Source organism: Eptesicus fuscus, chromosome 12 (assembly GCF_027574615.1).
Source record: "Eptesicus fuscus isolate TK198812 chromosome 12, DD_ASM_mEF_20220401, whole genome shotgun sequence".
Classification (NCBI taxonomy): Eukaryota; Metazoa; Chordata; class Mammalia; order Chiroptera; family Vespertilionidae; genus Eptesicus; species Eptesicus fuscus.
The window spans coordinates 14,452,076-14,464,326 of NC_072484.1; the positions used below are offsets into that span (position 1 = coordinate 14,452,076).

The 12,251-nt window shown below is 41.5% G+C and overlaps 1 protein-coding gene across 1 annotated transcript in view; it reads right to left on the minus strand.

The window, feature by feature from the left end:
* KIZ (kizuna centrosomal protein) overlaps positions 1-11,860 on the minus strand; it is a 132,220-nt gene extending 120,360 nt beyond the window's left edge. The window contains exons 1-2 of the mRNA XM_054724101.1: positions 11,704-11,860; positions 4,744-4,806 (exon numbers count right to left, since the gene is read on the minus strand). Coding sequence (XP_054580076.1) covers positions 4,744-4,806; positions 11,704-11,792 — 152 coding nt within the window. The 5' untranslated portion in view covers positions 11,793-11,860. The remainder of the gene's footprint in view (positions 1-4,743; positions 4,807-11,703) is intronic.
* Positions 11,861-12,251: the final 391 nt, after the last annotated feature.

The window sequence follows — 12,251 nt, forward strand, 5'->3', positions numbered from 1 at the left end:
CTGTCCCCATTTTTCCTTATGAACAAAAACTTAAGAGTGGTTTTACTGCTACCCATGTCTGCCATTTTCAACATAAGCAACAGTAATGAGGTAGTACCGTCTTTCACACACAGGTGCTTAGTGAAGCTGCTGGGAATAGGTACAATAGTAACCACGCCTTCTCCATCAAAGTCTAATTTCATTCCTGCCCCTACATTAACCTTCAAAGCTGACTACATAAGTAAGTAATCCATCCATCCACGCAATCATTCACACATTCAGTGCTCTGAATATGAAAGCCACTCAGCGAGGGTCAACAGGGAAAACAAAAAATGAGATAAGTAACGAAAAAAACAATCCTATTTACCATTGCACCAAAAAAAATTAAGATACCTAGGAATAAACTTAACTAAGGAGGTAAAAGACCTGTACTTGGAAAACTACAGGACATTGAAAAAAGAGATAGAGATAGACATAAAGAAATGGAAGAACATACCATGTTCATCGATTGTTAGAATCAACATTGTTAAAAAGTCCATACTACCCAAAGCAATCTACAGATTCAATGCAATCCCCATTAAAATACCAACGGCATACTTCAAAGATCAAGAACAAACTCTTCAAAAATTCATCTGGAATAAAAAAAGACCTTGAATAGCCACAGCAATCCTGAGAAAGAAGAACGAAGTTGGAGGGATCACAATACCAGATATCAAGCTATATTACCAAGCCACGGTTCTCAAAACTGCCTGGTACTAGCACAAGAACAGACATATAGACCAATGGAACAGAACAGAGAACTTAGAAATCGATCCAAGCCATTATGCTCAATTAATATTTGACAAAGGAGCCAAGAGCATCCAATGGAGTCAAGATAGTCTCTTCAATAAATGGTGTTGGGAAAATTGGACAGATACATGCAAAAAAATGAAACTAGATCACCAACTTATACCATACAAAAACAAACTCAAAATGGCTAAAGGACTTACATGTAATACGGGAAACCATAAAAATCCTACAAGACTCCATAGGCAGCAAAATAGCAGACATATGTCGTAGCAATATCTTTACTGACACAGCTGCTAGGGCAATGGAGACTAAGGAGAAAATAAACAAATGGGACTATATCAAAATAAAAAGCTTCTGCACAGTAAAAGAAACCATCAACAAAACAACAAGAAAGTTCACTGCATGGGAGAACATATTTGCCAATGATATTTCAGATAAGGGTTTAATCTCCAAAATTTACAGAGAACTCATACAACTTAACAAAAGGAAGATAAACGATCCAATCAAAAAATGGGCAAAGGACCTAAATAGACACTTTTGAAAGAGGACATACAGAAGGCCGAGAGACACATGAAAACATGCTCAAAGTCACTAATCATCCGAGAGATGCAAATCAAAATAACAATGAGATACCATCTCACACCTGTCAGAATGGCTATCATCAACAAATCAACAAGTGCTGGTGAGGATGTGGAGAAAAAGGAACCCTCGTGCACTGCTGGTGGGAATGCAGACTGGTGCAGCCACTGTGGAAGACAGTATGGAGTTTCCTCAAAAAGTTAAAAATGGGCCGAAACCGGTTTGGCTCAGTGGATAGAGCATCGGCCTGCGGACTCAAGGGTCCCAGGTTCGACTCCGGTCAGGGGCATGTACCTTGGTTGCGGGCACATCCCCAGTAGGGGGTGTGCAAGAGGCAGCTGATCGATTATTCTCTCTCATCGATGTTTCTAACTGTCTATCCCTCTCTCTTCCTCTCTGTAAAAAATCAATAAAATATATTTTTAAAAAAAGTTAAAAATGGAATTCCCATTTGACTCAGTGATCCCACTTCTAGGACTATATCCGAAGAAAACAGAAACACCAATCAGAAAGGATATATGCACCCCTATGTTCATAGCAGCACCATTTACAATAGCTAAGATTTGGAAACAGCCTAAGTGCCTATCAGGAGATGAGTGGATTAGAAAATTGTGGTCCATCTACACAACGGAATACTACACCGCTATAAAAAAGAAGGAACTTTTACCATTTGCAGCAGCATGGATGGACCTGGAGAGCATTATGCTAAGTGAAATAAGCCAGTCAGAGAAAGATAAATATCACATGAGCTCATATGTGGGATATAATGACCAACATAATTTGATGAACAAGAATAGATCCAGAGACAAATGGCAGGGGGGTGCGGTGTTAGAGAGCAACCAAAGGACTTGTATGCATGCATATCAGCATAACCAATGGACACAGACACTGGAGCGGTGGGGGCTTGCCCGGGGTGGGAATGGCTGGGGGTGGGGGTCAATCGGGGAAAAAGGAGACATATGTCAAACTTTAGACAATAAATAAATTTTTTAAAAATGAGATAAGTAAAATACAGTGTAACGAATGCTATGTGGGACACTGCAAGGGATTCTGACAGGACTGGGCAACAACCTGACCTAGTTGAAGGGGTCAGGGAAGCCTTCCCAGTAGAAATTATTTTTCAGCTGACATGAAGGTTGGTTAAGACTTAACCCTTTGCATTCGCTTGCTTTTTTCTCGATTCCTTTATTCTACTCGGGATTTAATTTTTTAAATACCCCAGATTTTACAAAGCGCGGCAGTAGAATAAAAAACTGGAGTTTCTTTTCATACAAACTTATTTATTTGGATTTTTTTATATTTCAAATTATTGATACATTCAAAGAGTAATTTTAATCTTGACATCCGAGTGCAAAAGGTTAATCCAAAACTGGGGAAAGCGAGAGTGAACAGTTGAGGGGAAAACACTGGAGCAGAGGAAGTAGTACGTTGGAAAGTTCAAAGGCAATAAATAAGACGAATAACAGTGGTATGACAAAAATAATCATAAATAATATTGACTCTTACTCTGGGTCAGACACTTACCCCTATTTGATAGAAAAAAACGGAGACACAGAACACTGACGTAATTGTCCCAAGGTCACACGGCTAAAAGCTGGTGGGGTTCAGGCTAAATCGAGGAACTTGGCAACAGAATCTACCTGTTTACACTATACTACAAAAGATCCTGTCATGCTTCAAGAAACTGAAGTTTTAGTCTATGTAAAATGTAAGGGAGAGGCTGGCAGGGTCAGATAATGGCGGGTATGGTAAGCCCTTGTACCAGATACTTCCCAGGCCCTCCTCACGTCCTCCTGACCCAGCTTTTCTTCTACCAGTCACGGCTGCAGCAACCTGGTAGCACCTGCCTGAGCTGTGCCTGGTATCTTGCTTTCCCAGGGCTGCTTTTCTGAATTTGCAACATAGAAAACCTGGGTATGACAAGGAGTTAACACCCCCTGCCATGGCCCTGACCAATGGGGGTCAGAAACCAGGAGGTAAAAAGCCCCCTTTTCCTTCCTTGTGTGGACACTTGTGAGGAGCAGAGAGGTGATTGACACTGCTCCTCTGAAGGTCAAGAGGGATCAGCCCCACGTGCCCAGAGCAGTGACCAACTCCTACTTCATTCTTCCCAGCCCTGCTCTCCAGTTTTATGTGGCCACTTCCTGAAAAAAAAAAAAACAAAAAAAACCTTCCACCTACAAAAACAAAAAACACCTACGCACAAATCCTTGTCTCAGACTGCCTTCTGGGGTAACCAGGTTGAGGCGGCCATGTTAGACAGGAGTTTATCCTACAGGCAGTCAAAGAAAGCATCTTTTTAGAAAACCATACCCTCTGTCTCACAGGAAACAACAAGAGCTTGAGAGTGGGGAACAAACTCAGAAAACTGATAGCTTGATAAAGGTTCCCGTAATTCTCTCACCACCATTATGTCAGGAAGTTGTCTCAGTACAGCCCACAGAAAGAGTCCATACTTTTTCTTCTTCCCCTTTGGCTGTGGGCTAGAAAAATGGCAACTGCTATGGATCGTCTAAGATCTGGGCCCACTTCTGAGGCCACGGCATCCACAACACTGCTATTTCTTCCATCATTTTGTAGGCTCTTCTCGTCTCTTCTAGAGCCCAGAGACTTATGGCTGTCCTCCCTGCTGGTACTTGTGGAAGTACACTAAATCTTAAAGCCAAAGAATAATGTTGAAGATCAGGAAATAAATGGACCTGATGGGTGACTTGGTTTTAAAGCATTCTTGGCTTCTCTTTCTTCTGGATGTTTTCATTTTTCACTCATTATGATATGGATAAATTCCAAACTTAGTACTATCATAGCCAGAAATTTTTCATAAGTAATACTGGCCACTGTGTGTCCATTGGTTATGTCTGTATACATTTGGCTTAAGGATGAAGTTCAATTTCCATAATATAGAATTAAAAGTAAAAGTTTGCTCTCAATATTGGAGTAAGTAACCTAAAAAGGATGTATATTATTTATTGTTCATAATGAGTTTAACATTCATTGTCATATATCTGGGAACAAATGGGACACTATGTAACCCTGCCTAAAAGAGTTTGTTGAAAGGTCAGCTATAGTAATTATGCCTTAATTATTATACAGACTTAATGGGTAAATTGTTAACAAAAAGATAGCAGACTATAATGTGTCTAATTCTTAAGCTAGTTAAACAAAATAGACTCCAAATAATGAAAAAAAATATTTTCTTATGCTAATTTTAATCAAATTTATTCTTACATTTGATAGCCATTAAATTGCAGTGTTTACTTGAAACTATTACATATTAAAAATAAGAGAAGGGTAAAAGTACTGCAACTATGGGATTTACAACATAATTAGGGTTAAATTTTAATTGATTAACATATGCAAAGTGGCTTAAAAACTGTTACCACTGTCATATCTTACCTGTATATATCAGACTGACTATATTCATAAAGTTTCTTTTCCAGGTCCAATCTCTTCTTTTCACTGTAGTACAGAAAGAAATATTTTATAAATAATTATACTGATAAGTAATAGTCTATTCAATTTAGAATATGATCGCCTTTGAAATCACACTTTTGTGAGAGTGCTTCTTTGGTCTCTCTAAGAAGCAGAAAATGATAGCTGTATTTGAAACTCAAGACATGAAATTACTTAGCAGTCACCAGGGATGTCAAAAAAGCAAAGAGGACACTAACACAAAGCAGAAAGAACAAGCTTCTCAAAGTAAATGGGGAATGCTGTAAGAAAAGGCTGGGAACCAGGTTCATTCATTCAACAAGTATTTCTTGAGTACCATGATGAGCCAGGCAATAAGTAAGTTCTAAGCCTAGAGACTCACATGGTGAACAAAGCAACCAAGAACCCTGTCATCAGGCAGCTGACATTCTAGAGGGAAGGACAGACAATAAACATACAAATACGTAAGATGTAACATGGCCAGATATCTCTGAGATGGGGGCACATCAGGACTGGACATGATGCTTCCACAAATCCACCTTGGACTAGACTGGTGGCTTGCTCTGCTCCCAACCAATCAAGCTTGGGCAGAGCCAAGTGTCCGAGTTAGGAATAGGTCTCTGAAAAATAAACCTGGCCTCACTGACATTTAGTGAAGACCAGGTCACCGAACACTATTACTTCAAATTTGAGGGAATTTCTTTTTATAACTTTGTGACATCACCATGATTTGTCATTAACTGCTATTCCCTGGAGCTACCACCAGTAAAGACTTAGCCTTGATGTTCAGGTCAGTGCTGGAAATAAGCGAGGAGAAAACTTAACCCTGCACACCCAGCCTGGGCAAGAAGAGGGGGAAACTGGAGAGGGCAGCAGCCAAAACCAAGGAACTAAGGGGTAAAACTGCTGAATGGGAAGGCATCTCAGTCCTCAAAAGAGCCCTTGGGAGGTTTAACCACAGAGGGCTCCGCATGACCACCACCAAAGTCCCGGCTTCAATTTTGTCTAATTGAGGTCCCATTGCTAATCTAAGTTAACATTAACTGAAGGCCGAAAGAGAAATCATATAATGTCTGAGAGGAAAATACTATAAAAAATACTGGGAATCAAAACAAGGAGTCCAATATAAGGTGAGCTCAGGTTGTTCTCTTGAAGGAAAGGGGCTGAGCCCACATCCCATTTATGAGCTCATAATTCGTTTGTTTTTCTTTCAGATAACTTTTCCTTAAAAAAGAAAAAAAAAAAAAGCCCCAAATTTACTCTGTTAGCTACATGATAGGTTAAGTAAATTTCATTGTTTAGCACAATTTAACTGAAATTCTTTTAATGGAAAAATGGTATATAAAATCCAAACACCTAATCTTTGCTTGGGGAATATAACCTATTCCTTAGTTGGGGGTATGCCTATGTTAAAAAAAAAAAAAAGATTAAAAGGAAAAACTTATAAAAACACAATTTTGAAAAAAATATTTTTATTGATTTCAGAGAGGGAGGGAGAGAAAGAGAGAAACATCAATGATGAGAGAGAATCATTGATTGGCTGCCTCCTGCTTGCCCCCTACTGGGGATCGAGCCCACAACCAGGACATGTGCTCTAATCAGAATCAAACCTGGGACCCTCAGTCCACAGGCCAACGCTCTATCCACTGAGCCAAGCCAGCTAGGGCTAGAAACACAATTTTAAAACAAATAGTTTCTCATAGGTTTTTACATAATAAGACTGAACTTAGAAGAGAAATGAAGGAAATATGGTATAATTGCAATTAATGAAGAATGAATGACTGGAGAGTGTAAGCAATTTGTCATTAAATTACAAGGACAAAGAGATCCTTAAATGCATCTATGGCCTGGTGCCCTTGGTGTCATGCTTCATATCTGTGGTGTTTCTGCAAGAAAATATGACCAGTCTGGTCATGAAGAAACATCAAGTGGACCCAGTTGGAGGATCACCCTCTGGAATGAAAGTTGTACTCTGTGAAACTCTCAGGAACATGAAAAACAGGGAAAGACTGAGGAACAGTTCCAGACTGGCAGAGACTACAGAGGCATGGCAACCAAACACAACAAGGGTTCACAGATGGGGCATCATATTTATAATTCTAAAATTATTCAGAAAAGACTAATAATTTTAGATAGATAAGTAGATAGAGAAAAAGAAAATGTAATAAAATGTTGAGTTGAGGAACCTAGGTGAGGGGAATATTAGAGGTTGTTGTCCTACTTTCCAACTCTTCTGTAAACTTGAACTTCAGTATAATTTTTAAAATTCACCTATGACTTCTAGTGAAACAGGACCACAGACTGGAAATCCATCAGCTCCCAAGCAACAAATTCTTTTTATTTTATTTTAATTTTTTTTAAAAAATGTATTTTATTGATTTTTTACAGAGAGGAAGGGAGAGGGAGAGAGAGTTAGAAACATTGATGAGAGAGAAACATCAATTAGCTGCCTCCTGCACACCCCCTACTAGGGATGTGCCTGCAACCAAGGTACATGCCCTTGACTGGAATCGAACCTAGGACCCTTGAGTCAGCAGGCCGACACTCTATCCACTGAGCCAAACCGGTTAGGGCTCTTTTTATTTTTATTGATTTCAGAGAGGAAGGAGAGGGATAGAAACATCAATGATGAGAAGAATCATTGATTGTCTGTCTCTTGCACAACCCCTACTGGAGATTAAGCCCACAATCCTGGCATTTGTCCTGACCCAGAATCGAACTGTGACCTCCTGGTTCATAGGTCCATGCTCAACCACTGAGCCACATCTGCTAGGCAACTAGTTCTTTTAAATAATGAATGTTAATCATGAACAACTTTGTTCCTGCTTAACCTTCTGTAGATACTGGTCATTTGGGCCAATTCAACACCAACAGGAATTCCTATTTGGAGTGGCAAAGAAGGAAACTTTATTCAGTGCATAACAGCTCAATTGTGATACAGCCTGGCTGTGAAGCAGCCCTGGAACCAGCCCCTCTCAGGAAACACAGCTCTGTTCTGCTCTTCTACTGTCTGATCCACTCTGCTCCTGCCAGACTAGACATCTTTGGTGTTTCACCTCAGCCAGGGAAACAGCCTTGGGTAGAAAGGGCAAATGAGCTCTCAAAGGAACTCAGAAGGAACCTGGCTAATGTGGACAGAAGTCCCCACTTCTGATCCCTAATTGGTCGATTCTCATGCAAATGAGCACACCAAATCTTCAGTTTGATTGGTCCAAAAGGCACTGTTCTGATTGGTCAGAATAGAGCTGCTCTGGTTGGTTGGAGCTGCACAGCTCTGACTGGATGGGGAAAGCCTCAGTCCTACCGGTTAAAATAGGATTCCAGAGACTCCTTTGTAAGGGCTGGCTCAGCTAGCAGGAACACAGTACAGGCAGGCAGTTCAGTTCACAAGCAGGCAGTTTAGTGCAGGTCTCTCTCTGAAGGGCAGTTTGCATAAGAGGTCCCTATGTAGAAACAGCTGCTAGGCTCTGTTTTTGTTGTTGTTGTTTCAGTTTGAGCCCACTTAGTCACTAGTAGCCCTTCTTAGTAGGTTTCTCCTTTCTCATGATTTACAATACAGACATCTGCCGGCCATACTTGTTCTCTATCGTGGCACTTCATACACTGAAAAGCCACAATCAAACACCTCTTGGCCTCCTATTTCAGGCAAAATGATTATAATCTCATCAATTCTTCAACCCAGGCCCAGTTTCTAGCCTCCTCACCCACGCCCTACCACCTCTGAATGCTGTCTTTCATATATGTTTTAAATTTAAGACTTAAAACCAATAAAAAGCCAGAGAAAGGTGTATTGGAGGATCCTCTTGCAATTTCTACATGTTAAATCTTTATTTCAGTATCTTTGAAACATCCAGCCCTGGGATGGGTACCCATCGTCCGTGGTTTCAGTCACCTGCATCCCCACCCCCAAACTTTTAAGTTTTACACAGCTGGGCAGTCCTTAAAGTGTAGCCATGTTTACTTTCCTCCTTTTAAGCCACTAGTTATTCTGCGTTTGTCTCAATACCATCTTCAGCTTCACTCAACGAATATCTCAGTGTCAATTTCTGAACTATTATGATATCTCACCCTGAATCAATAATGGCATTGAAAAAAACTGGGTCTGGTTAATGGGCCTCTTAAAGGAACGTTTTTATATAATTGCAAGAGTCAATTCCACTTATATGTTTCTACCATGCTTGCAGCACTATACACACTGTAACAAGTCACTTCACTAGGCTCTTTCAGATTCGATCATTGACTTTTACCACAGTGCAGAGAAAACACTGTATACAAAAAGGAGCAATTTCAGAATATAAAATCGCATCTATGTGTGATTACAGCTAGGATAATTTGAGTTACAAATACACCAGTTACAAGGGAAAAGCCCATTATTAGACCAGCTAACATTGCAATGACCTACGTCAAAGAGGGCCGAGAAAGGACAAGTTGTTTTTTTTTAATCTTGTACTCCTAGGAAATTTTTTATAAAGCAGCTGAGAATATCCAGGATTGCAGCCTTTAAAATTACTTGAGTTTTAAGAGACAATGGTCCTTTTGATCGCTGGGATTGGTTAAAAAAAAAGGGGATGTGGGGGAGGGCATTCAAACACTCAAATAGAAAGCAATGATATTCAGTTTGCTCTACAAAACTACACTTTTCAACTCTTGCACTCCGAGGCTCTTTACTCTAGTGAGGCAAAGAGAAAACCTGTGGCCTTGCTTTATATATTAATCAAGGCTCCTCATTTCTGGTGAAGAACTAAAGTTCAAAGAAGGGAAATGACCTACTCAAGGTGACACAACTGTTCATGGACTAGAAGCCAGGTTTCCACGGTTCTACTGCAGTTTTCTCTGAATCCAAAGTTATTTGCCTCTGTATTTATTAACTATGTGTTAGAGCTAGTTACAGTCTTTTAAAATAAAAAATGAATATGCAGAAACAGGATTGTACTGACTTAAAAATAAAACAAACCTCCAAATCCAGAACCATGAATAGGTTATACAATTTGACTCAAATTCGTTACATAATTTCAACAGCCTCACCTTGCTAAATAGTTAAGTATTTAATGTGAAACATAAAGTGAGCATAATAATGACATAGTTATACTTCAAGGACTATAAAGAGCCAGAGGAAGCAAAAAATGAGAACTCACAATTAGTTCAAAAAGAATGCCATTTGAACCAGTAACAGTTTGAAATTAGAACTTGGGCTAAGCCCGGCTGGTGTGGCTTAGTGCTGGAGCGTCAACCTATGAACCAAGAGGTCACCAGTTCAATTCCCAGTCACATGCAGGAGGCAGCTGATTAATGCTTCTCTCTCATTGATGTTTCTCTCTCTCTCTCTTCTCTCTCTCTCTCTCTCCATTCCTATCTCTCTAAAAATCAATAAAAATAAAAAGTAAAAAGAACTTGGGCTAAGAGATACACATAACTAAAGGCCTGGAGTAACTTAGCAACTCTTTAAAAGAACAGAGTCAAAAAGCACTAATTTACAGAGCAACATCTCATCTCTTAATTATCTCTTAATTATCAGGTATGTGCAGACACTTAATACCATCTTTGAAATATCACACTGTCCACTTTTCCTGGTTACCTGGAAAATGGTCATTATTTGGTCTCAATGTGTGGCTACTGGGTTCTATACAAGACATTCATAACTCCTGGACACTAGCTGGCTGACTTTGGCATTCCTTCCTTTCATTCAGCAAATATTTATCAAGCCCCTTCTTCGTGTCAGGTACTCTATCACAAGCTAAAGATCCAGCTAGATATAATTGCTGTCCTCCTGGAATTCTCAGTCTAGGCAGGGAGCAAGTCACTTAAGGCCGTTACCTAGAGTGCTATAAGAATCTGAGGTCACGTAAGTTAGGGAATGGGTTGTCAGTACTTGGTGCAGGGGATGAACTTCAGGAAGTGACTTTTTAAAAGTTGGAGATGAAGAGGTCACTGGGGTGGGTGATTAGTGGCATGTCAGAAAGAAAAGAGGATGTAGAAAAAGATTAAGAGGTAAAATATGATTAGGACAATTAAGAAGGTCTATGGTAGATGCTCTATAAATATTTGACAAGAATCAAAGCTAGCATAAGATAAATATAATTCCTTTCAAAAACCACTTTTGCCTTTAACTGACATGTAACTGTTGTCATTTTAGGACACACACACACACACACACACACACACACAGCTCTCGTCTTAACTAAATGATTTTGTAACTTTTAACACTCATTAAACGTGTTATCATTAGATCCAAAAATCTATTTCCTTTTAACTAATGAGATTTCTAGTTTCAATTAATTTAGGAGCTAAATAATAGTTCCAACAACTTATCTTTGATGTGATTATTTATAGTAAATTACTTTATAATTTTCTCTCTTTTGTGCTTAGATCGTGTTTTCTGTGGTTCTCATCTTTCATGTCTTAATCAAGTTATTAATCAAGGTTTTTTGGACCCTCTGGAAGCTGCACTTCTCTCGATGGAAATTTCATCCTTGCGATGGGTATCTTATCCCCCAAAGTCTTCTCTCTCTCTCTCTCTCTCTCTCTCTCTCTCTCTCTCTCACACACACACACACACACACACACACACACACACGTATTCCTGGACCTGTCATCTTTGCTGCAGCGCGCTGCAGGGGTGCATGACACTCTGAAGAGAGACTGGGGAGGAGGCGTGTGGATGGGACTGGAGACATTCACAAGGCGTGATCGGAATGACAGGCAGGAGAACTCCCACTCTCACTGCAGCATCCCGCCGCAGCAGACCTCCCATAAGTGAGGGCTCTCTGGCCAATGTTGTCCTCCAGGCGTCACCGGAGCGTGGGGGCGTCGCGTGCAGACCCGGGCCCAGGGAACCCCGGGCGGGAGAGGGGTAAGAAACAGGGGGTAGGCACCAGCTGACCCACGGAGCTGGCCGAGTCCCCCCCACGCTCCGATAGGCCGTACCTGTCCCGCAGCTCGAACTGGAGGCGGCCCAGCCTCTCGTAGTGTTCCAGGCTCGCCAGGGGCCAGGGCGGTGAGGAGGCCGGGAGCATGCTGCCGCCTCCGCCGCTGCTCTCGCTTCCGTCCGCCTCGGGCCACCCGGGTTTTCCGAGGCAACGGCCCCACCATGCACCGCGGGTAAACACCGGGCCCCAGAGCCGCGCAGGGGGCGGGGCTGAGAGGGGCGGGGCGAGGGCGGGGCGCAGTGAAGGGGCGGGGCGCCGTGAAGGGGCGGGGCAGACGCAGAGCCCTTGAGCTGAGGCTGCCTGCTGGTGGGGAAGCTGGCTGCGGTGTGGGCTCGTTACCAAGGCCTCTCCGTCCAGAAGCAGGCATCTTCCTTCCCCCTAACCCTTCAAAATTCTCACTGGAGAGATGCTAGACCTCCAAGCGGAGCCCTTTTCTGAACACCAAGTCAGAAAGCCTCCCTTGATCTCGCCCCTCCCCTCCCCCCTCACTCCCCCAAGGATGGGGGCTGGGTCCAATCTAGCCTCACACTTTTCTAGACATGAAAA